At 37.7% G+C, this 27,843-nt stretch overlaps 1 protein-coding gene across 1 annotated transcript in view; it reads left to right on the forward strand.

The window, feature by feature from the left end:
• Atg17 (autophagy-related 17) overlaps positions 1 to 27,843 on the forward strand; it is a 52,236-nt gene that overhangs the window by 13,833 nt on the left and 10,560 nt on the right. Inside the window, exons 4-13 of the mRNA XM_089630911.1 lie at positions 4,316 to 4,485; positions 4,761 to 4,888; positions 5,054 to 5,274; positions 5,538 to 5,812; positions 7,039 to 7,221; positions 8,996 to 9,168; positions 23,984 to 24,170; positions 24,841 to 25,124; positions 27,081 to 27,164; positions 27,297 to 27,441. Coding sequence (XP_089487037.1) covers positions 4,316 to 4,485; positions 4,761 to 4,888; positions 5,054 to 5,274; positions 5,538 to 5,812; positions 7,039 to 7,221; positions 8,996 to 9,168; positions 23,984 to 24,170; positions 24,841 to 25,124; positions 27,081 to 27,164; positions 27,297 to 27,441 — 1,850 coding nt within the window. The remainder of the gene's footprint in view (positions 1 to 4,315; positions 4,486 to 4,760; positions 4,889 to 5,053; positions 5,275 to 5,537; positions 5,813 to 7,038; positions 7,222 to 8,995; positions 9,169 to 23,983; positions 24,171 to 24,840; positions 25,125 to 27,080; positions 27,165 to 27,296; positions 27,442 to 27,843) is intronic.

Genomic DNA, 27,843 nt, shown 5'->3' on the forward strand with positions numbered 1-27,843 from the left:
AGAAAACGCACATGAGCTTACAGTATTTTAAGCATGCTCTGGTGCAGTGTTTCTCAACCTTCTTTATGCCATACCCCACTTCAACAGCCTCCGTGGTCGAGGGGTAAGGCTCTCGTCTAGCAACAATTGGAGGTCGTAGATTCTAATCCCGACGTGTGCAAGTAAATTTAATTTGATTGATTTGTATTATTTCACAAATTACTCATTTAAAATAATATATAGTATATTAGAGTGGAATATACTCTCAGTATCGCCCTAATGTAAGACCACCATTCAGAATGGAAACATTGCTTGAAATGGCTTTGGCCGTGTTATAGATCTTAATAGCCAGGTACTTCAACTTCTTCCTCCTCCTAATAGCCTTCCCCTCCCCACTACAACTAGTAGTCGGGACATTTGCGCGGTTTCACATTAACAAAAAAAAACTTTAATTTTGGTTCAGAGTCGAAAAATAGCCTTGTAGTGAAATTGCAAGTTTGCAAGGGGAAGTTCACCACACGTATCAATCTACAAATTAATAATAGATCATAATTCAAGCCCACAAGCACACAAATTGACTAGAAACTCTACGCTTTGACATTTTCGCTAGTGTTGCCATCTTTTTTTTCTCAAAAAGTCAGGGGTGCAGTGAGATTTAACATTAATAATTGAAGACCCCAAGGCAAGAAGTTGTTAACTTACATTTTCGTAAAAAATGAGTTAGAATGCTCTCTAAACTAATTCGCATACGCTCTTCCCAATGAACACCATGCCAGAGCTTAAAAACGTCAAGAACATGCTTAAATCAATGTGATGAACATGTTAACTACGTGTTTCTGTGACATTAAGTTGATAAAATCAGGGCAAGAACTTGTTAACTACTAAGTTAGCAAGTTCTTGCCGTAATTCTGTAATTAACAACTTCTTCCCATCTACATTGGTTTAGATTTCTATGGTTAACATGTTATTCACTCACTTTAACGTTTACTTTGGTGGTTTTAAAAAGTTTTGCAGTGGGTGTTTTTTTATTTAAAAATCATTGAAAATGAGTTCCAGAGGTGAAAAAATGGTGAAGATGTGTCAAAAGATGATCAGGGAATCAGGTAAGCTGTATAAAACATTATTGTTCATCTTAATTTATCCTTAAAGTAGTTTTAAAATGGGTGAATCATTTTTGTTTTGGTGTTTTTCTGTCTAAAAGTCAACAATTTTTTTATTGTAATGCTTATTAATTTGTTTCAGGAAGTGTTCAAGAGTCCACTAATTTAGTACAACCTGAGAAGCATTTAGAAATACCCCAAAATAATGTAATTTTAATGGATGGTAAATGCAAAAAAAATGTTTTACTCTGTGACTCTGAATATTCTTTTATGTTTTCTTATGTTTTAAATTCCTTCATTAATGCTTTACAATATTTCGTTTCAGAAAGTGTTCAAGACTCTTTGACTGGTGTTGAGTTTGGGATATTATTAGGAATATCTCAATATGATGTCATGTTAATGGTAGGTAAACTTAAACATACTTTATTGTGACACTAAATTCTTTTGAACATTGAACTAAAAATGATTATTTTATTGTACTTTGTATTTTCAGAAGATAATCAGAGTAGTCTAGAGTATATCGCTACTACCACTGGTACAGGAGATATAATTTTGGAATACGTACAACAAGATGAGATACTCAATACTTTAAATCAAACTGGTGAGTTTGATTTAAAGTATTGAGTAAATTGTACCTCGCATCCGATTTGTCAATCCCAAAACTGTATGAGCTCTATAATATGTTTTGTGGAGAAAAAGAGTATGCCCTCTTTCGTTGAATCGTTACACTAGAATCTTTACAGAGGATTTCAACTTGTCGTTTGGTGTGCCTAAGACAGACACTTGTGGGACTTGCGTTAGCAAAAAATCTGACCAAATTCATGTAAATATGTACAAAGCTGCATTTGAAATGCAAAAACATGATAAGAAAAAGGCATCTGAATGTGATGAAACTTGTTTCATCACATTTGATTTGGAAAAGACGCTACCTCTCCCAAAGATATCCACAAAGTGGCTTTCTATTTAAGAAAACTGTGGCTCTATAATTTGGGATTACATTGTGTGACAAAGGAGTTAAATAGGTCATATTTCCATGTTTGGAGTGAAAACGAAGGGGGCAGAGGGAGCGAGGAAATTGCCAGTTGTTTAATGGCCTTTGTCAACACCATGCAACTTCAGAGCAACAAGTCTCACCTTATTGCGAGGAGTGACTCTTGTGCCGGTCAAAATATAATTTATTATGTTTTGGAAATATTTAATTCTAGCAAAAAAATTCAAAATAATTGACCATAAATTTCCTGAGGTTGGTCACTCATATATGGACTCTGATAGAGATTTTGCATTGGTAGAAAAAAAATTAATAGATGCCAGTCCATTCAATCAGTGGACCAATATGTAAATTTAATGATTTCGGCTAACACAAAAAATATACCCATCGTGACAATGATGGCTGATAAGTTTGTTAATATTAAAGAATTAGGGCAGCAATTGAACTTTATACACAATACAAAAAACACTATCGGAAAAAAGGTTAACTTTCAAAAAGGAATTCGCTGGATAAGAGTGGAGGAATTCGGGATTTATAAATATCGCGAATCACTCTCCGAAGAAGAGCCTTGGAAAGAAGTGGATCTTAAAAAAAGGTGTGAAACATTATCTTCCCCGCCAATGCTGTCATCAAAAGTGAGAGATAACAAAGAAATCGATGCGGCCAAATGGAATGATATCCAAAAATTGTTACCATACCTGGATGAGGTTTTTCGTGGATTGATAGACTTAAGTCTCAAAAAAAAATTGACACATGCTCTGCTACCTTTTCTTTTCAATAATAATTATTATTTAGTTACTTTATATAAAAAAAATGTTTAATTTGTTTGATTAAATAAAACAACAAGAATTTAACATGTTCTTGCCTTTCAATTCTGTATCTTCCTCACCTATCCCTGAAGATGGCATGAACATGTTAACTACATTTTTTTGTAGAAAACATGTTTATTTTAACTTTTAGACTGCAAAACTACTTAATATTACTAGATGTAATGTAAATTTGGTTTGTTTACTACACCATGAAGGATCAGTACATTGTATATGACATTCAAATAAAAAATTATAAGGCAAAACGCAAAAGTCTAAATATCTCAGAATGCCTTCAATGTAAGTTAACAACTTCTTGCCTTGGGGTCTTCAATTGATGATTTGCTCTTTGCCCCCAAAAAATTCAAATGGCCCCCGGGCAGGGTTTGTGCCCCACATTGAGAAACACTGCTCTAATGTATCCTGTTTTACATGGAATCATTTTGTTACTCATAACATATAAATGTAAACATATCTGACTTACATATAAGAAACAGTTGGCATTTGGCCCATTCGCCATTTTCCTTGAAAATTTAATACCAGTTTCGAGATTGCTATTTATATCTTGATATAATCTTTCTAATTTTGATTTGGCAATAATAAATAAAAAATACCATAGAATTATTGTGGAAATCAATTGATTAGGATAACCAGCTTCTATTCGTATTTGAATGTGTTCTAATTTAGAATAGTACTAACAAAGCAAAGGAGTTTGTTTTGACAGATGGTTTACAGGAAAACACTGTTTTAGGCGGGAAAAGAAACCATTTATAATTACTAAGGTCTAGATGCGCATGACATTTATTACGCAAAAGGTTTGTTAAATGAAAAGAGTAAATGTAGACAATGTTGTAACAAAAAACAACAATGCCAAATATATATCTGACCTTTTGGGTGCTTACGCATTATTAGATTTTAATATTTTACCTTTTTACCTCCATTTCTATATTATTATGAAAAATGGGATTCAGTATTGCCACGCTGTCAAACTGAAAAATGTCAACTTTATTCCAAAAATTAACATTATGTTCTCCAAGATGATTCTTCTCTCTGTGACCAGTGATCAAATCTTCTTTATCAATTACTAACTGACCCGGCAATGCTCGACTTTTCTTTACTTTCCATAAATATAATATTCATATCTAGTATACTAGTGGATCCCCGCAATGCTTTGCTATTGCTAATGTCTTGTCTATCAAAATCTGTTGCATAGTTTAGAAGAACTAAGTAAGAAACAGACAGACGCAAATAGCTACTTTATTTTAGTAAAATAGAGACGTTGTGGGGATCAAAGATGGTTATCAGGTTGCTATTGCATGTCTGGGGCCTTTGAGTTTCAATCTGTCTTCTAGAGTAAAGCTTAGAAGTCTCTTCTTCTGTCCAAAAGGGCTTCGGGACTTCAAATGGCAGCAAGTGATTACATTTAAACTTATCTTTTGTAGACGTGGACCTCCGCAACCAGGTGGAGACCTGCATATCCATGGCGGCCAACAACTCCAACTACAGTACGGTGGTGGCATGCTCCCAACTGGCGCAGCAGTTCTGGGAGCACGCCCGTGAGCACACGCACGTCTGCGAAAAGCTGGTGCACGACCAGCATCTGCAGCAACAGGTAGGAGCACGTCTCCATACATACATACATACATCTTCTTTAAATTATGGACGTTGGCCTCTGTGAGTCTTCAATGTGACTTACATGTCTTCTGAAATTATATGGGTACTATTCGTTTTGTCAAGTCAATTTATGTCGTTTGAATGTTCTGTTAGTTCCATGCAACCATTTTGATGGCACCTACCTCTTGGTAGTTTAAGTCTCTTTCTTGCATGGATTCACATTAAAAATAAACTTGTACAGTTTAATAAAAGTGTTTTATGTTTGATTTTCAGGGCTGGGCAGCTGTTGTTGCTAACATGGAAGATGTTACTAGTCTCTTCCAACGACGGGCTGAGGACTTTGAACAAAAATTCAGGGAGCATTTGAAGAAGAAAGATGAATATTCAGAAGATCTATCAAAGTAAGCTTCTATTTATTCCTCCCGCTTATTACTACTAACACTTACAGACTCACACCATTGAAAAAAATGTTAACGACATTTCAATATTGAATTTCTCATCAAATATTGAAAAGGAAGCATATATAATGAAGTGATTGAAGGTAATGAATGCAATGTCTCTTCCAGTTTCAACGAAGACTTGGAGACCCTGTCCAGTATCCCCATCCTGCCGGCGCTGCGCCTGAACGCCGTGTCCAACCCGTTCCACGCCTTCGACGACCTGCACGCCGACTCGGAGTCCTACAGTGAGCGACACGGCTCCGACGACGAGGACAGTGAGAGCAAGCTGCCGGACCTGGAGGACGGTCACAAGGAGCCGGGAGTTCCCATTCAGACAGATATACAAGGTACCATTTTACCCATTTTAGATAAAATCTATAGGCAAGGGTTAGTCATGCATCATTGCAATACAGATAGATATTAATTTTGTAATGTCATTGGTCTTGTTAGAAACAGAAATAATAATTGTAATTGAATAATTTGTATAGTGCCTTTTTTGTAAAAATCACCTCAAGGGCACTATCACTAAAGCTGGGTCAGCTGGGTCTTAAAAAGATTTCTTTCATTATTTGCTCCGCATGATTCTAAATCTCATATATTTACTCTCCAGGGACAACAGGCTCCAACGACGGCTCTTCCAAGACCTCCAGCCTGCAGGGCACGGCCTCCGAGGGGGACGAGGACATCGACACCTCCCATGAGGGAGCTGCGAGTGGCGGGGGTGGGGCAGACGGGCTTGCGCCCTCCCTGTCGCGCCGCTTCGCCCGCGGCCGGGGACGCCAGAGCACCCGCGAGGCCCTCACGCTGCTGCACTGGATCACCGCAAAGGAGAACCAGGAGAGCCTGAGGGACATCGCCAAGTATTGCAAGAATGCTCTGGAATTGGTGAGTTATAAACATTATGTTGTATTTTCAACTAACAAGGTCTTTGACCTGTGAAAGGTGAACACTCTAATCTTCTTATTAAGATTAACAAAATGGACGATAACTACTTAACCTGTAAGAAGATTAAAATATTTGGATGATTTGTTCAGTGCGGTTTTTGTGAAAAAACCTCAAGGACGCAAGTCTGTAACAACTATTTTTCAATTTTCTATTTATCTCTCATTTTACAAAATAATTATTAACGCCCTATTGAGCTTTTACATGAAATTAATGCAAGTAATACAAGAAATCTTCACCACCAACAAAAATATAAATCTCCGTGGACAAAAATTAACAAAATACTTTTTGTGGATGCATGGAATAAATTTCCACAAAATGTCACCGATGCTACCAATTTAAAGCTCGATTGGATTCTTATTTGAAGAGAAGAAAGGATTAACTTATTTTTAAATTCCAAACAACTCAATTATTGTAAATCTGATATGAGTGCATGGGTAAAATGTTGCCCCCTCATTAAAATAATAAAGATACTACAGTTGTGTTAACTATTTGTTATATATAGTAACAATGGTACAGCAGGTACATGGTTTTAATTACAAATTAGGTTAAGTTACAGTGAATAATGCTTTTTATTTTTTTTATTTTTTTATTTTTTATTTATTGAATTTTTTTTTTATACATACATGGTTACATAAAATATTGAAAAATGTATAAAAAATATTGAAATAAATGTACATAATTAAAAAAAATCCCACGAAGGCGAAGCCTGAGTGTGGGTATTATAAGTATTTTTATCTTATTTCTATGGTTTAAGTGAAGATACAATATTAAATATAAATTTAAGTTATTTTAAAAGAGTTACTGTAGAGATACAGTTAACCCTCAGGATACAACCAACTACAATAGCAGTTCAGTGAAATGACTACCTTCAGGTGCACTGCAATGTGCAGTGTATAGAGCTAGGTTTTAGAAGTTTTGAATGCATTTCAATATTGACATTGTCAATTATTTCAAATATAATTTTCAATATAATATTTTGGTCTTGATATATTTAAAATATATTAGCCGTCTTCTAAGGGCTAAGTGTGAAATTACACTGTAGAAAACACACTTCTAAAATAAGAAAATAAGATTAGCAAATGACTAATGCATCCAGTGTAAAATATTAAAAATTTCATTGGATATTCTCATTCTAAAGTGAACAATCTGTATGTTTGTTTCCCCAGCTGGATGACAGCGTAATGCTGAAGCTGCAGACGGACGTGGGCGAGGCGATGACCACGGCGGGGCAGGAGGGCATGAAGAAGATCAAGGGGCTGGAGGAGCGCCTCAGTGGACTGGAGCACCTCATGATCGAGGCTCGCCGCATCGAACAGGAGCAGAAAGACCTGGCCTTCTCCTTTGTGCAGGTAACATTACCTCGGTTCTGACCTGGGAATAAATCAAACTGATTCAATTTATGCTCCGAGTTGGGAAAAATTATGTGTTTATTTCTAATAATAAAATGTATTTCGTCACCTTATAAAAACAGTTCATAGTTTTCGGATACATTCAGAAATACGTATTGCATTTATTTGAATTTTATTGCAAAGCAAAATAAAAGTGAGATATACAGACTGATACATAAACCACTCAACCACACTAAAAAAATTATATATTTAATATACACATTATATTTACAATTCATTTCGTAACTTCATACAGGCCATAGTGAGGTTAATTTTTATGAGAAAAAACATGATTTATTTATTGTGAGATGCAATAAATAAATAAATATTATTCATATATGCAATTCAATTTTTGTACATGAAATCCTCAGATCCCAGTGAGGATTTCAATATCTCTACTTGTAACAAAAATGAAAATAATAAAACATTTATCATTATTACAGTGTGAAGATTTGAAATTTTTTAGACGCATAAGTTTTGCCATCCTCAAATATGTTTTATACACATAATGCCGGAGAAACTTTGCGTCGCACGGGTCCACCTCCCAGAACAAACGAAATGCATAACTTAAAAAAAAAAAATATTAGTTTTTCCTGGATATTTTCTGTGATTGCTAATCATTTAATAATTATTCGACTGCACTTTCTAATGCATTAATTTGTAGTTAGAAGTGATAAACAGATCTACAAATATTTCCTGTACTGCTTCATATAAGATCATATTCGAGTTATTACTCAAACTGTATACTGGGATGAAATTATTTTAGAATACTGGGTATCTATTCCCCAGTCTCGATCGCTCGCAATTTCCGCCGAAAGTACATACACTGGTAGAGTTTGTTATTCTTGAGTCTCACCGAAAGTACATACTACACGCCATACGTCAAAATTCATTCGACTTAAACAACGAGTGGGTCGAAGCAGTAGAGATCGGCAAAACTGTCAAAATCTCATTGCATCCTGGTGAATTGCCTTATACAAAAAAAAAAAAGATCGTTTCCCGCGCGCTTTTCTAAGTTGGTATCGGATTCGTTTAGTTCTGCAAAGTTTTTTTAACCATTTTTCTGGCATTTCGATATGTATCCACCACCGCCATTCATTTCAGAAAAAATGCGGTAGCAAATAAAAACGTTGACAGAACGACGCGGCAACGGTTTGTTTTTGAAATTTCAAATTAACTCCATAGAAACCTCAAACACATCAGAAACATAGACAATATTCACAGGGTTGCCAACACAGTCATCTCTTCAACCGTGCGACACTCAAGAATGTATAAATATAGAACTTATGACAAAAGTCGTAGAGATTTTCGTTCGTAGATGGCGCATAGCGAGTAATTCGTGGTAGAGACTCTGGAATAGATACCCTGGTCCTGTCCTGTTGTGTTCCCACAAACAGTTCTCCAACTCGTCGTGGAAGGAGATTTTAGAGAATAAGTTGTTTATATTAAATCGGGGATTTATTCAATACTTCGCGTATTACAAGAGTGACTTCGATGGTCGACCTAACTAGGAGCTGGCTAAATGAGATCTGCAAACACCATGTTTGTCTGGAAGCAGCCTAACTGGCCCCAGCGACTACTGACTACTAGCTGCCATCTTGCGGACTTCCAAGCAAGCTCTTTGGACTGCCCTCTATGAGTGCATATGTGAAACTCTTAGCTAACTCACTTCCCAACACCTCCCTTATGTCCATGAGTATCTCATGTCACAGTAAGTTGTTTATTGATATTCCAGAACCAGCAGAAAGCGGCAAACCTGGGAGACGTGTCGGTGTTGCGGATGCTGTGCGAGTCCCACTGCCAACAACTGCAGTCCATGCTAAAGAACCAACACAAACTGAAGGATGTGAGGGTGCGCTGCACCCGCGCCAAGGAGGAGCTGGCTGTCAACCTTTACCACCGCCTGAAGTAATGATCTTTCAACTACATAAAATATATATATAAATGATTCTTTGTTTAAGCCCTATGGACTCCAAAACTACCAGACCGATTTTGCTAAAAATTTCAAAGTTTATTTTCATTAGTGCCAGAAATTTTTAGAGGGTAGTTTGAATGCTAGAAGAAGTCGGAGTCGCCTGAGGAAGACTTTACTCAATATCTCTTCATGGGAATAAGATACGGAGTAGAATTAAAGTCGATATAATGTAATTTTTCTACAGTAGCAAGTTTAGTAGTAGTGGATGGTATAAAAAGTCAGGGACGCCTGAGAAAGAATAGAGAGTTTTAAAGATAGATTTTTAAAGATATTGGTGGTTTTTCAGGTATGGCTGTTTTCTGTAGAATACGTATTAGTGAATGTAAGCTCTGCAATCAACTGTCTGACCTTACTACGTGTGTGAAATATGCATTCTGCAAGAAACAGCCAGAGCTGCAAAAAAAACACTAATTATGCTGTATTAATAAAGATTAAATAGGTAGGTATATTATTTTCAATATCAAATAAATAATTTTATATGTATTCCTATGGGATATTTTATTATCACCATGTAAATGTATATTTTTTTAAGAAAATAGACAAATGCCGTGAAAGCTTTCTGCTGATTAGGTAAATGTCATTGTTAAAATGTTGGTATATTGCTGAAATCGACTTGGCTGTTTTCTGGTAAATATGTTTTGAGAGATAGCCACATTAAAAGTGTTTTGAGTGCCTTGGACGCTCTCTGCACATTTTTAAATGGTTTTTCGCAATCAACAAATATTTTTGTATGAAAGTGGACTGGCTGGTTTTAGGAGAACATGGAATTGATCTTATTCCGTCGGATGGCAACAATATCTTTATTTTTGCTTTCTGCGTAACTACATTCATAATTATGTAGTTGGTGGAGCACTAAGCAGGGGTGGAATGTAGTTTTCGCACCAGGGTATCAGATGCTTTGTTGTTGTTCTAGACTACCATCTGCGCTATATGTGGATCCTCCCAGAGATCCTTCGTCTGGTGATATCTACTGTTCTTGTCTATGCCTTGATTCTTGTCCTTCACATACAATTTGTTTAATTTCACAATCTAAATGTGTTTTCTAGTAGCATAATATTATACAATTACCAAACAGAATGGTTTGCAAATAGTAATTATTCACGGTGACGCCTGAGAAACATGACCCACTTTAAATTGAGTTCTGATTTGATTCCATTAACATATTTAAAAAACGTTGCATATTCCTGAATATGCTCTCATTCTTAAATCACAGGAAATAGGAATCCAGAATATTTTTAATAGCATTTAGCCTGGGGTCACACAAACGCTGGCTGAGTCACTGCAAACTGTCGGTTGACCTTGACCACTTCTACCAAGTCTAAAACGATATTATCTATTATGTATTATATTGGAAATGACATTGAATTGCTTACATGACACATATGGATTAGAATTTCAATTAGCTGGTAGACTTGATACATTTTTAATTTTCTGAAAAACGGGCTGGCAAAGGAAGGGATAGAAAAAGGGGTTAACTCCCATTCTCTTAAGCGCTTGTTATATGATAGCGAAATTTCGCAAACTGTCAAAATGTCTTCATTTTTTTGTCACTAGAGGGCGGTAGTTGTACATTAATGAACATGTTAAAATATAACATCACATGTGCGTTTGTCGCAAAGCAATGATCGTATAATATGAATGTGAAATATTAAGTAAAACAAACAACTTAGTAAAAAGGTATGACTTATTTGCATAACCTACTATTTTGGTAAAGCATTTAATTTGACATTTTTTATAAATGTTTCATCATTCACTTGCTGTTGTCATTAGTGTTGAGGAACATTTCCGATACATATAGTTTGCTTTACACGGTGTTCGGAAACTCGTGGTATAAACGGTAAAACCCTTTATAGGTCATAAGCTAAAAACGGATAGTTTTGAGACCTGCAACATTAAGGTTTATATTTCTTTATGTTTACAAGTTATAAGCCCTTGGGTTGTAATCATTCTGAGGTAACGCACAGAGGTCTTGAATCGAACCAACCGCCCGAAGTTCGCACATGTTGAGTAAATTTACGAAAATCGCGTCCTGGTCAGTTTCTCTATAACATTATCAAAGCAGTTATTCCCCTGTAACGCAAATAAATAAAAGTACATTTTCCTTACCAACCTGTCGTTTTGTAATGAAAACAATAATTTTATATCATTTTTTTTAAATGGACACCGGTCAGAAAAAAACCCGCTGGAAAATCGAAAATTTCAAAAAAGCTAAGCAAAAAAAAGTTTTTTTCTGTTCATCAAAATGAATATAGAATACATAAATAAAACCATTAAGGGCGTATCGTTTAAAAAAAGTTTACCTATAAAGGGATAACTTGTGAATAACCTTTCATTTATTGACAATTTTGGGTTATGACTTTTTTTATTTGAGCTTTCGTTTTCGAGAAAATCGAAGGTGGATTTATTTGGTGAATTTCTTAATTTTATATTTGATAGAATATCTATACATATTAATAACATCATTAATAAATTGACCTCGAGAAATAAAAGAAATTTTATTTTTTTATTTATATATTTGTTAAATTATTCTGTGTTATTTAGTACAACTAAACAATAATCTTTTTTCATTTATTCGTTACTTGAAGCTGTCATATAACAGATTTTAGGCGCAAAGATCCTACAGTTGCCAACTTGAGTAGCGGGAATTATCAGGTTAGTTGCTGGGTCAAACGTAACGCGCAAAAGATCCGCTACAGTTCCCCCCACCCCCGGCGACCGAGCTCCTCGTTCCCCCTTCTTACGCGCCGACCTCTGACCTAGCTGGACGTGTGTTCGTTTCGGCGCCCGCGTTCCAATTCGCACCGCTCGGTCGAGAAGCCAAATGTACGACAATGTCGCGCTTTGAACATCGACAGGCTGGCACCGTTTGTTTGAAACACGGCGCACAGTCCTGCAATCAACAGGATACCCCGACAACACCATGCTGTGAGTCTCTTACATTTCCTATTACCCTTGAATGTGTCCGCTAATAACCTAAATTCGTCCACGCTGCCTGTCGGTCTAGAGAGCTGTTAATTATTTCCCAGAGAGAGATTAGGGAACCCTTTGATGATAATTCTAGTTAGGATGTAACAACCTGTATTCTATTGTCATTCACCCATGTAATGTCCATTTTGCCGCTCAAATACAATGTTGATTTATAAAAACCTAACCTCTTTCATTTGGGGATAGCGGTTGTATGGGAGTGTTTTGTGTAGACGGTGGGATATGGATTCTTGAGCCTCGCGCTGACCCCGAACCCTGACTATGAGAGAGACGTCTCATGCCCCCGCATCTGAGCTGGCCGAGGGAAAGTCAGGGCCCCCCCAGGTCCGACGCGCGACACTGGCGACCAACTTAGGGCAGAATTTTTTTTTAAACATATCCTTCCCGACTGCACAAAATTGCCTTTACGATTGCCCCCAATTTGAAAACATGTACTATGCAATTTTGTTGCCAAGCGCATTTTCGCCGCGAGAACTTTTGTTTATTGTCAAGCGCATTTTGCCGCGAAAAAATAACGGTAGGAATCCTCTCGAACGAATAAAAGAGACGCACGAAATTCCCGCCAAAACGCTGTGATAACGAAAGTTTGAACATAATGTTTCTTCAATAACATAGATTCTGTGTTCTTTGTTTAAACAAAACAAACCCACTGTTTTAATTTCGGCATAATTTGCACCGTAATAATAACAGTCAGGATTTAGAACTGTGAAGCCAATTTTTACACCGGAAGTGATTTTTTTTTAAAAAAAGCACAATACACCCAACGGCCCATCGAAGCTGATTTCTAAAAGTATATCAGCTACAACCTGTAAAACACAAATAATTCTTTATCCCGATTAATTATATAGGTACGGTGTTTGTCCATATTCTTTTTTCAGCATTGACTGTTATAAAAGTGATTTTAAGTGAATTGTTTCAAATTAACTTCAGAAGTGCAGTGTTTTTTTGCAAAAAAGTGCTTTCTCGACGCAATAATAAGAACGTGTGTTCAATCTCACGATTTAGTGCCAGTAAATGAAGCAAATATAAAATCTTTCCATCAAAAGTGTTTTTTCGCTTCTAAAGTGCTGTTTTTTGTGCCTTTTTCGTGCCTTTCCTCGAGTGCAGTGAATATAAGTGCGAATAGTGCCCACAAAAATTAAATAATGCAAATCCTAAAGTGTCCCCCTGGCCAAATTTTCTTCAAAAAGACTTAGAAAAATTTCGGAGTTTTTTTCCCTTTTTTAAACCATTTTTTAACAATGAATTCCAATCAAATGGCTACATCTTTGGACATGGGTGTCATTCCCAATGTACACAACTTATCCAAAGTGCACCTACAAGCCGTCTTAAAAGACAGAGGAATATCACCACTAAACAAATCAAAGTCAGCATTGAAAGCATACGCTTTGTTATTCAACAAGAAGTTCATCAGGAAAATAAACCTATCCGTTGCAAGTGAAGACAAGGCACCCAATACCCCAGTTTTGGAAATCCCCGTTTCTAACAAAGAAACCAGGACACATGTTACAGTAAAACAAGACAATGCACCCATCACGGCACAAGAAAAAACATACGATCTCACTCCTTGGAAGATCAAATATAACGGTGTTTCTGATGTACTGGATTTCATTGACCGAATCGAAGAAACGGCCTCAATTAAAAATGTTCCATTTGACGTACTGCAGAAAAACTTTATAGAACTAATATCTCCAGAATTAATCCCGTGGCACCGAATACAAAAATCAAAATGCAAGGACTGGAATAAACTCAGATCAGCCCTGATCACTAGCTTCGGCAAATCAGAGGCCCAACACAGAATTAAATTATCGTTACTATCCATTAAACAATTAGTAAACGAAACTGTGGCAACATTCATAGAGAGGGCCGAATCCATCAACATCAAACTTTCCCACCCTGTCCCGGAAGCCGAATTATTACCAGTTATAACTGATGGCCTCCTACAAAAATATGAAAACATTATCACCTCACAGAAAATTGTGTCGTTGGCCCATTTAAACGAAGTTTGCCTCATTTTGGAATCCCACCAAGACAGGAAAAACAACAAAACCACCACGGACAATATCACTGTACCAAGCCGTCCTTCTGGATTAAAACCAGAATTTGACAACAAAAAAGTTTGCTCCTTTTGCAAAAAAGTAGGTCACCTAGCTACCACTTGTTTCAAGCAGGCCAAATTTCTGGAAGCTAAAGAACCCAGAACCTTAAAGAGACACCGCTCCAGGGATCGTTCTCCTCCACGCGACGAACTGCGTGAAATTTTCAAAAAATCAAGAAATAACATGGAAAGGTTGCAAGACCCTCACTTTGTTAAACCTCAAGTGGATTTCTCTAAACCCCCACCGAATTTTCACGCAAGAAAACCAAAAAACTAAATAATAACCTCTCAGGTATTCATTCTGTACCAAGGTCTAAGGAATGGACTGATTGGTTATCACACATTAAATATTTTAACCAGACCTTAAATGTTTCTTCGGTTTGTTGCAAACAAGCTAAAGATGGAAGACCTTATGCCCTTTTCTCCGTTAACAATGTCCCCTTCTCTGGACTACTAGATAGTGGTGCATCTGTTAGTTGCCTTGGCAACAATGCCCACCTGCCTTTTGTTAACAACGGTTTTAAAGTTTTTTCCAAACCTACACTCGTGACAACTGCGGACAATGCTCCCCAGACAGTCATCGGTACTCTGCAATTACCAATTAAATGTAACAATAACACAGTTACAATTAACTTTGTCTACTGAAGCCGAAGAAGCTTTTACGACTTTAAAAAATGCTCTTCAAACAGCCCCTGTCCTGAATTGTCCTAATTTTGAACTACCTTTTACCCTCCACACGGATGCTTCTAACGTAGGGATCGGTGGAGTCCTAACTCAGGAATTCCCCGATGGCGAACACCCGGTAGCCTATTTTTCCCGCACCTTGAATAAACACGAGAAAAATTACGGAATCACCGAAAAAGAGTTACTGGCAGTATTGGATTCTGTTCACCATTTTCGCGGTTACATAGACGGTAGCAAATTTACTGTAGTCACAGACCATAGTAGTTTGAAATGGTTGATCTCTCTAAGTAATCCCTCCGGCAGACTCGCTCGCTGGGCTTCTCGCTTGTCCCAATACACTTTCGATGTCATCCACCGTAAAGGTGCGGACAATATTGTCCCAGATGCCCTGTCAAGAATTGAACTTGCCACATTAAACATCGATACAATTGCCTCTACCCCATCCACAAAAGATGAATGGTATCTTAAAATCTATGAAGGGTGCAAAAACAATCAACAAAAGTTTCCCAATTTTATTATAAAAGAAGGACAACTATATCGCAATTGTAAGGCCCCACTGTCCATCCTTGAAGATTACTCTTGGAAACTCGTTGTGCCCCTCGAAAAGAGAAAACAAGTAATCATCAACAATCATAGTGCCCCCGACTCTATACACCCAGGAACCTTCAAGACGTATAAAAAGATTTCCTTGAAGTATTACTGGCCTGGTCTTTTCAAGCAAGTTCGCAACTACATCTCCAAATGTGAAACATGTAAAGCTTACAAACATAGTACGGCACCCCCTGCCGGCCTAATGGGAAAACCCAAACGTGCTGATAGACCCCTCCAATCGTTATCTATGGACCTCGTCGGACCTTTTCCCAGGAGTTATTCTGGACACATGCATATACTCAGCATTGTGGATATCTTTACCAAATTTTGTTGGATCTTCCCCTTAAAAAGAGCCAACGCCGCCGCCATTGTCAAACTTGTGGAAAAACACATTTTCATACCCTACGGAACACCCAAAACCGTAATAGTTGACAACGGAAAACAGTTTATAGCACAAGAATTTAAAGATTTCCTTGCTAAATACGGGATTAAAGATATTTATTATAATACCTTGTACACTCCCCAAAATAACACTGTCGAAAGGTATAACCAGACTATTAACACAGCTCTGGCCATTTTGGTTGACAAAGACCAACGTAATTGGTGTAAGAATTTAGATAAAATTCAAGCTGCCATGAATAACACTGTTAACCTATCCACTGGTTACACCCCCTTCTTTTTAAAACACGGTATGGAACAGGTGGTACATGGTTCATTGCACTGGAACACGAATTTCCCCACGTCAACCACCTCCACAAGCAATCCTGCCGTTGATTACGCTCATCGTTTGGAAGAACTTACTGCCATTTATAGTGAAGTTACTGATGCCCTATTGCTGGCCCACCAAAAAAGTGCGGACAGATATAACCTACGTAGGAAACACATCACTTTTAATGTAGGCAATGTTGTCTGGAGAAGGAATAACACCCTCTCTCAAGGAGCCCTGTACTTCTCTGCCAAGCTGGCACCCCGTTTTGTCAAGGCCAAGGTTGTAAGAAAAATATCGGACTTAGTTTACTACCTGTCCGACTCCTCTGGCAAACATACTGGTAATTACCATATTAAGGACATTGTAAAGTCTGGAAGTGAGGAGACAGTTGAAACTGCCCCACCACCCCAGCAACTTTAAACTAACCCATTGTGTATTATCACAAACTATTGTAAGCTTATGAAGTCTTACCATAATTAGGCGTGTAAAGTGTCAACTACATGTCAACCTATTCGTCAAAAACGAGTTTAACCTACCTTTGTAAATAAATGTATATTAACATATTATGACCATGAAGTATTATTCCTGTAATAACGTTCTTTCCCTCACGACAATCGTTTTCTCTCTTTTTACGTTTTATTTTCTCACCTGTTCTGAAACTGATCATTTTAGAATAGAGACACGTTTTCGAGTTACAATCGCCGGAAAGTCGCGAACCCGCTTTTGCTTCTCAACTTCTACACTATGCAATGTTTATGTCATGTCACCCCATTTTCGTTTCATTTTGTTCCCTTCGTCGTGTTAGAAAGAACCACCCCACTTTTGTTTTTGTTCCTTGTAAAATAACGATTGGTAATCACTCATAAGAGTGCCATCCAAAAGAGTTCGGATTTTGTAAATTCCAAAGTGTTAAATACCGACCCTTTTTTAAAAAAAAAGAAAACCTGTCAAGTACAGCCATTAATTCTTTCTTGTCCAATTCAACGTTACCTTGAGTATGTAAAACCCTATAGTGGTCTCAAAGGCAAAAACCAAGTAGCAATTAATCACATAATTGTCTTCTTTGTATGTATATAATTTTTTTCATTTTTTTCAATTTTTTCCTTTCAAAAATTGATGGCGTCCTACCCAAGCTCACATTTACCAAAAATCGGATTTTGACACATCCATTTTGGGAAATTGTATTTATAAAAGAAAACCAAATGTCGGTCCTATAAAACCACATACCATAACTGGATTCGCTTCAACTAAAAGTATGTAAAACCCATTAAGGTCTTTTATTGTATGACGAGATCTCGATTTCTTTTCTCTACTGTTACGTCACGTATGTCTCGTACCTCACGTTTCAACTCTACGGGACAGGTTAGTAAAACCTTACGGTTATCCTGATCTTCGAACGCAAATAATTATATCACAACGTAAATCAACAGGACTTTGTTCGATCATCGTTGCATAATATAAACACCCAACCTTTGTCTCACCATTTAACCAAGTGTTTGCAACCCAATTGCACGCTACAATGAACAGTATGTAAAGCCATTATGGGCCTGTTCTCACCCATCGCACGATGTAAGTAGAAATACCTTCTACCATCATCTTGCACCTTGTAACAAATGAAGTAACATTGAAATTGTTTATCTTCTCTATTGTTCCATCGTACGCCTCTCCAGGCTACGGAGTTAGTCAATCTAACAAATCTTTGCAAACAGTATCAAATGATACTGCTAGCTTTTGTTGAATTATATTTAAATGTAAAAATTGTCACGCGATAGGAGAGATCCTTAAAAAATCCACCACTACACGAGAAGTTCGTTACAATTACTTAATACTTATAACCATGTGTTATAATTTGGTCGTGTGACATTAACTTGCCATGAGTACCGCCTTTGTGTATAATTTGGTCGTGTGACATTAACTTGCCATGAGTACCGCCTTTGTGTATAATTTGGTCGTGTGACATTAACTTGCCATGAGTACCGCCCTTGTGTATAATCTGGTCGTGTGTCATTAACATGTCATGAGAACCGCCTTTGTGTATAATTGTGTACAACCCTGTACACGAGACGTGGAGACGTAATAATAATACTTACCGTGATTCGTGTGAACGACATAATATCGACATCGTCATCTCCTTTAAGGAACTGTTTTTTACACTCTTTGACTTCTGTCTATAATTGAGTTGTACCTTGCATATACTGCATACTCGTACACTATACGTGAAGACGTTACAATACTCACCATGAATCGTGCGAACGAAATAATATCAAGCTTTATATGTGAACTACGTAAGTATTTCACAGAAACCTCTTTGTTCAACGCCAATGCCCGTGGACTTCCTGTTTTTGCTGCTTTCCAAAAAGAAAAGAAGCCCAGGAATATCTACTATCCCAAAAGGACTAGTTTTCAGCTTCACTGTCAATTATGGGGCATAGTGCCGCAGGAGTTAATCGATGGGCACAAAACCACTAAACTCGTCGTCTGGGAAACGAATAAGAAGAATCCCAGGTTTGTGAAATTGGAACTAGGGTCTGTCTTTTCTCACAATCATGTAGAAGCTTAAAACGACCCCTAATCTTTTGCCAAATACACGCAAAAGATTAGCCTCTTTAGTACAATGTGTATTCAAATACTGTTTAAAATTAATCCACTTTATTAAAATGTAAAGAGTCAGGAAATCTGCTGGTTGAATATGTTTCACTCTCACATAGAGGTTGAATTGGAAATTAGTCCAGTCTCTAGCAAATTTCGTAACTCAATTCCCGTCCTTTTTCCTCCCACTCCCTACCCCCATGCCCTCAGGCATATATATGAAGTGGAAAATCTGTTGTCGACCATATTTCGCCCTCACTTCGAGTTCGAATCGGTAATTGTTCCGGTCACCAACAGGCTTCCTACCTCACCTTTCACGTATGTTGTCATTTTTTTTCTCTCCTCAACAAAACACATTCATGAATTTTGAATATGTATGATACGCACTTGGCGCATCGTCTGTCTTTTCTGACAACCTTTATTCATGAATTAGTTTCCCTGCTGTTGCCGTGACTCGTTCACGAATTTTTTTGTCTTGTTCTTTGAAATCCTACGAAAATGTTACCACCTGTATGTTAACATAGGCCAAAGAAGGCCGGTTGTTTTTTCAACCAAGACAGTTTGTCATTCGGCAAACGCCAAGTCATCCCAATAAAGGATAATGTTTATGTAATCAAAACTAGTTAGGAATCTCTCTACCTCTCTCTCACACTCTCCGTCACTCTCCGGACCGGCAGTTAAACCTCGTTTGTTTATTTTTTCTGGACACATTTTGTTTCTCTCCAAACTTTTCTTCATTGGTCCCTAGGCAGGTAAACTTCAAGAAATTTGCTTTAATAATAATTCCCCCCGGATTTAAAAAGAAGCCCAGGCGGATGCCATCTCCAACAGCCAAGCTGAGCCTCACCTCCTAGCAGCCTGCGCTGTGGTTACAAAGGCCCCTCGACTACTACTCGCTACACACTTGTTCCATCTTGTTCCATCTTGTTCCTGAAACCACAGACAATACCACTCATATGTATGACGTTTGTCACACCACTGCAAGCCGAGTTGTCCCACTATACTTTATGACACTCTGAACTACCTTTCGGACACGCTAGTCCCGGAGTTCAAATTTCTTGCCCTCAATGCCAATGCCAGTTATACCGTCTCTTGCTCTGTCATGCAGTGACACATACCAGGTCATGGGTGAAACATAATTACCCTTTGCCCCTCCAGTAAACACAAACTGCGCATCTCTAAAAAGTTATCCTGAGCTACATTATGCTCCGATAACCAACACATACGATCCGTGCCCACCATAATAGCACATAGGACTCGTACTGGCATAACTACGGAACCTGGACTACTCTCTCCAATGACCACTGTAACCATAGCCGCAGCCCCGCAAACCACAGCCCCACTTCGCAAACATCAACGCCCACAACGAAGCAAAGTGTTCTTTCCAAGGCCTAAGTGTACTCCTGAGTGTTATCTCAATGGGTCAGATTACAGTGATAATGTAATCTTTTAGAGTCAGTGAAATCTCGTTTCCTTCGCAACTCTTCGAAACCAAAAAACCAACGCAACGCAAACTTAGCTTCCAGACCAATGAAACCCTAGAATCACACCTTAACATTCCGTCTTTTGTTTTTTCAATTTTATAATGTTGTCTATTGTTTTTTCAATTGCATAATGTTGTCTTTTGTCTTTCAATTGCATAACCATGTCTTTTGTTTTCTAATTGCATAATTTTACTTGTTGTTTCCACACCTGCTCTCTCCCCAAAATTATTTGCTCCAAACATGCTATGTACCCTTCCTCATTTCTCCCCACAAATATTGTTACCTAGCCTATGGCATAAGCTAGTCATTATGTTTTAGCTAGGCATCTCTCTGGCCATCCAAGTCTCTCAAACTAAGGGCAACTCTTGTTTTGTCAAAAAAAAACCCCAAGGGAGGCACATAGAGGATCTTTTAACCCTGATGCTCCATTACCACGTCGCCCTTTTTACGAGCGCGGGGGGAGGTGTCATATAACAGATTTTAGGCGCAAAGATCCTACAGTTGCCAACTTGAGTAGCGGGAATTATCAGGTTAGTTGCTGGGTCAAACGTAACGCGCAAAAGATCCGCTACAGTTCCCCCCACCCCCGGCGACCGAGCTCCTCGTTCCCCCTTCTTACGCGCCGACCTCTGACCTAGCTGGACGTGTGTTCGTTTCGGCGCCCGCGTTCCAATTCGCACCGCTCGGTCGAGAAGCCAAATGTACGACAATGTCGCGCTTTGAACATCGACAGGCTGGCACCGTTTGTTTGAAACACGGCGCACAGTCCTGCAATCAACAGGATACCCCGACAACACCATGCTGTGAGTCTCTTACATTTCCTATTACCCTTGAATGTGTCCGCTAATAACCTAAATTCGTCCACGCTGCCTGTCGGTCTAGAGAGCTGTTAATTATTTCCCAGAGAGAGATTAGGGAACCCTTTGATGATAATTCTAGTTAGGATGTAACAACCTGTATTCTATTGTCATTCACCCATGTAATGTCCATTTTGCCGCTCAAATACAATGTTGATTTATAAAAACCTAACCTCTTTCATTTGGGGATAGCGGTTGTATGGGAGTGTTTTGTGTAGACGGTGGGATATGGATTCTTGAGCCTCGCGCTGACCCCGAACCCTGACTATGAGAGAGACGTCTCATGCCCCCGCATCTGAGCTGGCCGAGGGAAAGTCAGGGCCCCCCCAGGTCCGACGCGCGACAAAGCATACCTTGTTTGGAGTATTTTTTCCGGCTGCCATGGATAAATCATAATATTGATCTACAAAGAGAAAAATAATATTGCTAATTTTTGGTTCAATTACCAAACGTGCCCTATGAAAAAACATTCACTCTCCCACTTGGTCAGAGCGCGTAAAGACAATGAATTCTCTCACACACACTTGCATAAAGATGCCGCCAGTAAACAACATGACGTTAGTGCTAACCGTTAGGAAAAGGAACGCAATATAATGTTGTATTTTAAAATATGACACTTGAAAAAATACAATACGTCAAATTTACATGAAAAAAGAGAATTTGTGAGTAATTACTGTTTTTGTAGCTTCATTAGATTATTGCAATTCTTTAAGTGAGTCGGTATTCTACTTTTAGACCCATTAATGAAACATTTTGATGGCATTTTCGAAATATATACGCCGTGAAACAGGGAGCGATAGCTTCAGTACCGTTCACGGGGGCTTCTCACCCGTAATAAGTAAAATACTGTGAAATGTCTTGAAAATTTGGTGCAAGATGAAGTATTTATTTAATTGTTAATATCCACAGATATCATAACGATAATAAGAGGCCGTACTTCTACAGATGTGTGTATTATATACATATTTTAAATTAAAAATATTGTGTAAAAGCGTTTTTAATGCGATAATCATGGATCGAAGTTTTAAAAGTGGGTTGTATGGTGTATCAATTTTTTTATTTTTTATAGTCGAATGCCTACAACAACTACAAAAAAAAATAGGCAGACTGAAAAATAATAGTCCATTAATTGGTATAAAAAAATATGAAGTCTGAGAATGACATACGAAAGGTAGTATTAAGCCGTTTTAGGGAGCTGTTTTCCAGCAAATCACCATTATGCCCTATAACCCACTCTTAAGAAGTAAGAACCTCGTCATGTGACCTTGGTGTTTTTTTTTTTTTCCAAATTCTTTTTTTATGTGATCTATTAAAGTCGTTTGCTTTGGATGCATTTAAATTCCTGATTGAATTACGAAACTGAATTGAAATTGAATAAGGAAATGGGTTTGGATGTTTACCTATCCATTTATTTACCTATCTCGACGACCGGTCGGTGGCCGAGTTGACATCGCGTTTCGGTCCCACCCAGGCGTAGTGTGTTCAATTCCTCAGCTGGTTAAGTCCTCCATCACAACACAAGCAACATTTTCAGCTTACTGTTGTGGTAGTAGGAGATTTTCAAATATTATTAGGTTATTCGTAACCCGGGAATGTTTGTCTTTCTTTTAAAAAAGAAAAAAGAATAATATGTCCATTACTAGACCACTGAAGTGACTGACAAGCTTATATAGAAAAAATATCTTTTACCCATTTAACTTCTTTGCTTTAACTTTATTCGCATGTTCTCCAGAGACCCATCAGCGTTCCACTGGCTAAATTCAAAACAAATGTGAGTTCATTGAACCAGATTCAAGTCCCAGTTGCGACCGTTACCTTTTAATTGGTTATTTTACTTAGCTAATAATTATTGTTGTTTAATATTGTTTAACCTCTTGTATGCCACCGTACCTATCCTTAAGGATAATACATATTAAAAAATAATTTTTTCTGAGTATAATTTCTGCGGAAACTACTTTTGGTTAGTAGATTATATAACATTTTTATAAATATTTAAATACATTATCTGGTAAGACGTTTACAAAAACAAGTAAGTTCTTACGTATTCTCCTTTTCTATTATATAAAATACAATTGTGGAATTTCCGATCGAAAGGTAAGGCTCTCTAAATAAATAAATAATATATATGTATAGTATATTTGCAGCACGTTCCAGAGTGAAATATACTCTCAGTATCGTCCTGGTGTAAGACCACCATTTAGAATTGAAACGTCAGTTGAACTGGCTTCAGCCGTGCTTGTATACCCCAATTGGGGATGCCATAGTCTTGACGGTTGGGAGCAGCTGGGACTGTTGTGCGGTATACACATAAAATAAAATTCAATTGATATTCTTTATTCATTTACACCCGTCAAAAAGGCTTTTACGTAGTTTATACAATATATAATTATAAACAGTGCAATGGATAATGGTACAGTAGGTATGCCTGGTATAAACATATTTAAAATATTGTATAAGAGAGAAAAATATTAGGTACATAGATAAAAGTATCAATACAATTTTACACCTTAGCCATCGAACCAACGCACATTTGCACATTCAGAGTTAAACAGTTGCACCAAATAATCAGCTCTACTAGATAAAACAACTGTATTAAAGCCAGTTTATATTGCAAAATAGATGAACTAAATATATCAACAACATCGGAATATATATATGTTTCCCAAATTTTAAACTGGTCTCACAGTCGCATAATAAAATAAAATTAAAAATAATAATTCTAATTGCGTATTGTCTACTCTTTGCTTCCAGGTGGATAGTGTACGTGGAAAACCGCATGTTTGAGACGGACAGCTGCCTGATGTTCTACCATCGCTCGCTGACGAGGCTGAAGAAACACCTCGGGGTCATCAGTCAGCTGCACAAGGCACCCAAACTCTTCTGCACCGCTGTCCATGAGATTGTGCGACGCAGGACCTTTTCACAGGCCTTTCTCGCTGTCAGTTTGTTTCTTTTTCACACACTTTTCAAAATTACTTATATTTTTATTGTTATCTTATACGACAAATAAACGGTGTTCGGAAACTTACAGTAAAGCGGGGAATTGGTGAATTTTCATCAAATAGAGAATCCAAAAACACTTTTTTCGACTTATTATAAAATTGTTTTCCTTGCTTATACAGGGTTAAAAAAGGTTTTAGAGTCGGGTCTACTCTTCGATACATTTTAAAGGACGTTAACCTCTTGTGTGCCAATATATCTAAGGATATTTTCAAAAAATCATTTTTCTGAATGTAAGTAGCTGTTCTGGGGAAACTATGTTAGATTACTTGTGTTAGATTATGTACTCATCCAGAAGGATTTTCGGAACTTCAAGGCGAAGTTAGGATCATTACAATAATAGGTATATAAACGCATTATCTGGTAAAAAGTACAATTTACAAAACCATAATTTGTAGATAACGTAAGCAAGTTATAACGAAAATAGAATAATCTGCAAAATCAAAATTATGATATAATCACCAGTTTCCCACTTATACTACGAGTTTCCGGACACTGTTTAATAACTTTTAATCCGTATAAGAATTGAGAATGAAAATAAACAAAACAGAAGCTGAGTAACTCTTCAACATTATTCTAATATGTTTATGAATAAAAATGGATTCCAGTGGGCATCAGATCTGGCACGCCATCTCCTTACCATCCACTCGGAAGAGGTGACAAGACGACGCACGTTCAACTCGCTGTTCTCGGGCCACTTTCTGGGCGGGCTGCTGCCGGGCACGGAGGACGTGCCACCTCCCTTTGCCACCGTGCCTCCTCCAGACTTCGACACCCGCCTGCCGCGCCTCACGCCCCAAGACCTGCAAACGCTGGCCGCGCGCATGCCCAACCTGTCGCCTGAGATCCCGCCCTATGACATGACCAGCGTCACGAACTTCTTTACCATCAGGTCAGTGAGATTGAGGTTACATCCTATAATCTACAATCTACAATTGCATTTGACACCCATCCAATATTGATAATTTTTTTGTTGAAATTCATTCTGAATAAAAGTTTTTATTTATCCTGTTAACTAACTAACTCTTATTTGACCATCAGGTAAGTCAAAATATTAAATAAAATATCTTGCCTCGTTCCGCATATATTTGGCATAACGGATACGCATTGCATGTTTGTGATATTCTTACATTTTCTATGAGAATAAAACCATTCATCTAATCTATTTGCACACGAATAGCGTAGCAGCGTTTTGGTTAACCTTTGGAATACCAGACCCTTTTTGAGGGAAATTAAAAATGGAATAAAAAATTCAGTGATTCTGAAAAAAAATTATGCGCTTTCTCATGGCATATAGGTTTAAATCGCATATCAAAAAATCCAGCTAGGGCGAAATTCCAATGCCCCAGCAGTGCGTGAATGGTTTGTCGGCGGGAAAAAATTGTTGTCACTGGTGCACAAACGGTTTTCCAGAGATTAAATTGAGCCTATTTCAAAATTATTGAAATCTTTTTATTTGGTACTTATAACCATCAAATATCGTAATATTTAATCACCCAAATATTTTTAATTGCTGACTAAATAATAACAGCCTGACTAATAAAAAAATTACTCCACAAGCGTGAAACGAACATTTTAATTTGTTTTTTTCACACATTGTACAAAGACTGTACAATATCTAATTTGGATTATTACAAATAAAATATATCTTTAACTGGCTGCGTAAGATCTGAAAACATAGCCCTTTCATAGACTTGCGCATTCGCCTGATGTCTGATGCCATGGGAAAATGACAGCCTTGGTTTGTAATGCATGATTGTTTTTGACATGTTTTCGATAATAATTTCTATTCTAGTGAGCAATTCACTATTAATTTAGAATAATTCAATACATTTTTTGTCAGTTTTAATCTGTTAATAATGTCTTATTGAGAATAATATAGTTTCATCTTATCGGAAAAAGCGTGGTTATATCCTACTTATTATTTTTCAATTGACTTTTACTGCGTGAATTTAATAAAACTTCCATGAAATTAATGTTAATAATAATAACATTTGGATGATTTGTATATCGCCGTTTTTGTGCAAAATCACCTCAATGCCCGGTGTTTTTATTTCTCTAAAATTTATCGACATTTTGTTTCAAACCGTTTGTGTTAAAGTTTTTTTTCATTTTTGAAATTTAAATATTGTAATTTTTAAACATTAAAAGCGTATTTCAAATTAAAAAAAATAAAAGGTAAGTTTATCTAGTTTCCAAATTGGTATTTGTTTTTACAACATTATTATTTGAAGTTTATACAACAGATAAACTACCCCCTTTGATTGCATAAGCAATGTATACATCTTATTTATTTTATTTTATTTTTTTATAGTGAATACCTCACAAGAGTCCCAACTGCTCCCGTCTGGAGCCAGTGAGACTATGGCATCCCCAATTGGGGGATGTTGTGAGGCTGAAGGTAAGTGGGGAAGGGAAAGAGGAAGGTGAGGAACTACCTGGCTATTCAGATCTAGTCACTAAACACGGCTAAAGCCATTTGGAGCAACGTTTCAATTCTGAATGGTGGTCTTACACCAGGGCGATACTGGTAGTAACTTCCACTCTGGAAACACTTATGTGTCTTTTCATCAACTATTTTGTCAGTTTCTATTTTATTTTTCAATTAGTAAGGTTTTCACATACACAGTCGAATTATATATAAAATTGAATAAAATTTATAAAGTTGAATAAAATTTTCACCATTTTTTTTAAGTAAGACTGTAAAGGTGTAATAAAATAATGCTGTGATTGTCTTGAGGTAATTGCTTGTTTAACTGCATTACATTTGAAAACTGAGTGAGGGCATCTGAGGTTAATGTAGGTCCATGTATTTTCTTATCTAATTCCTTTGTATTTTATAATTCAGATCACCTTATCCGGAGAAGAGTGCGGAGGCTCCCCTAGCTGATGAAAGGATCCTTTCTGTTGTCAGAGAAGCTGCAGTAGATCGGTAAGTTATTACTCGCCAACATTATATATTTCAATTATCTGATCACAGTGTACTTGGTTGACCCTTCTGTGCAGTGAATGGCCTTTACATGTGTTTGGATCATAATCTCTAATTGTAATGATACTCTTTCAGCGGTGTTGAATCCGAGACAGACACGGAGGAATTTGAGAAGGTCGGCCAGAGTCCCATGTTAGAGAGGTCAGGCGGGGCCCCCCCAGCTCCCCCCGCTGCGGCCCCGGCGCCACCGACCCCGTGCGACGCATCCACACTCACTGAGGTGCGCCCCCACAACACTACGCGCAACCCGCCCGTCAAACCTCCCCGAAAAAGCATCTCTCGAAAAGACGTGGACATCCTACTCACTCCCATCCCTGAAATCTTATCACCGCTCGTGTGTCACATTCCCCACGAGTCGGATTGTCTAATTTCTCCGTCCTATTCTCCCACATACACTTCTCCGGAAGTGTCCAATTCATTCTTCTCTCAAGGGATGCCTAGCTCCTTCCTTCCCTCTCCTCAAATGGGGAGTTCCTACTCTCCACCGGGGCTGCCTCCCTCACCCTCTTCTCCGACTGGGGCCCTGGGAGAACGGACGGATTTCGAACCGGCCGAGTTCTATATCGAAGAATCTCCGCCCACCAGCCTGCCCTGGGCCAGCTCTCCCCTGGAGCCCCAGACC

Source organism: Hesperophylax consimilis, chromosome 4, assembly GCF_061612785.1.
Source record: "Hesperophylax consimilis isolate HC1 chromosome 4, BYU_Hcon_1.0, whole genome shotgun sequence".
Taxonomy (NCBI): domain Eukaryota; kingdom Metazoa; phylum Arthropoda; class Insecta; order Trichoptera; family Limnephilidae; genus Hesperophylax; species Hesperophylax consimilis.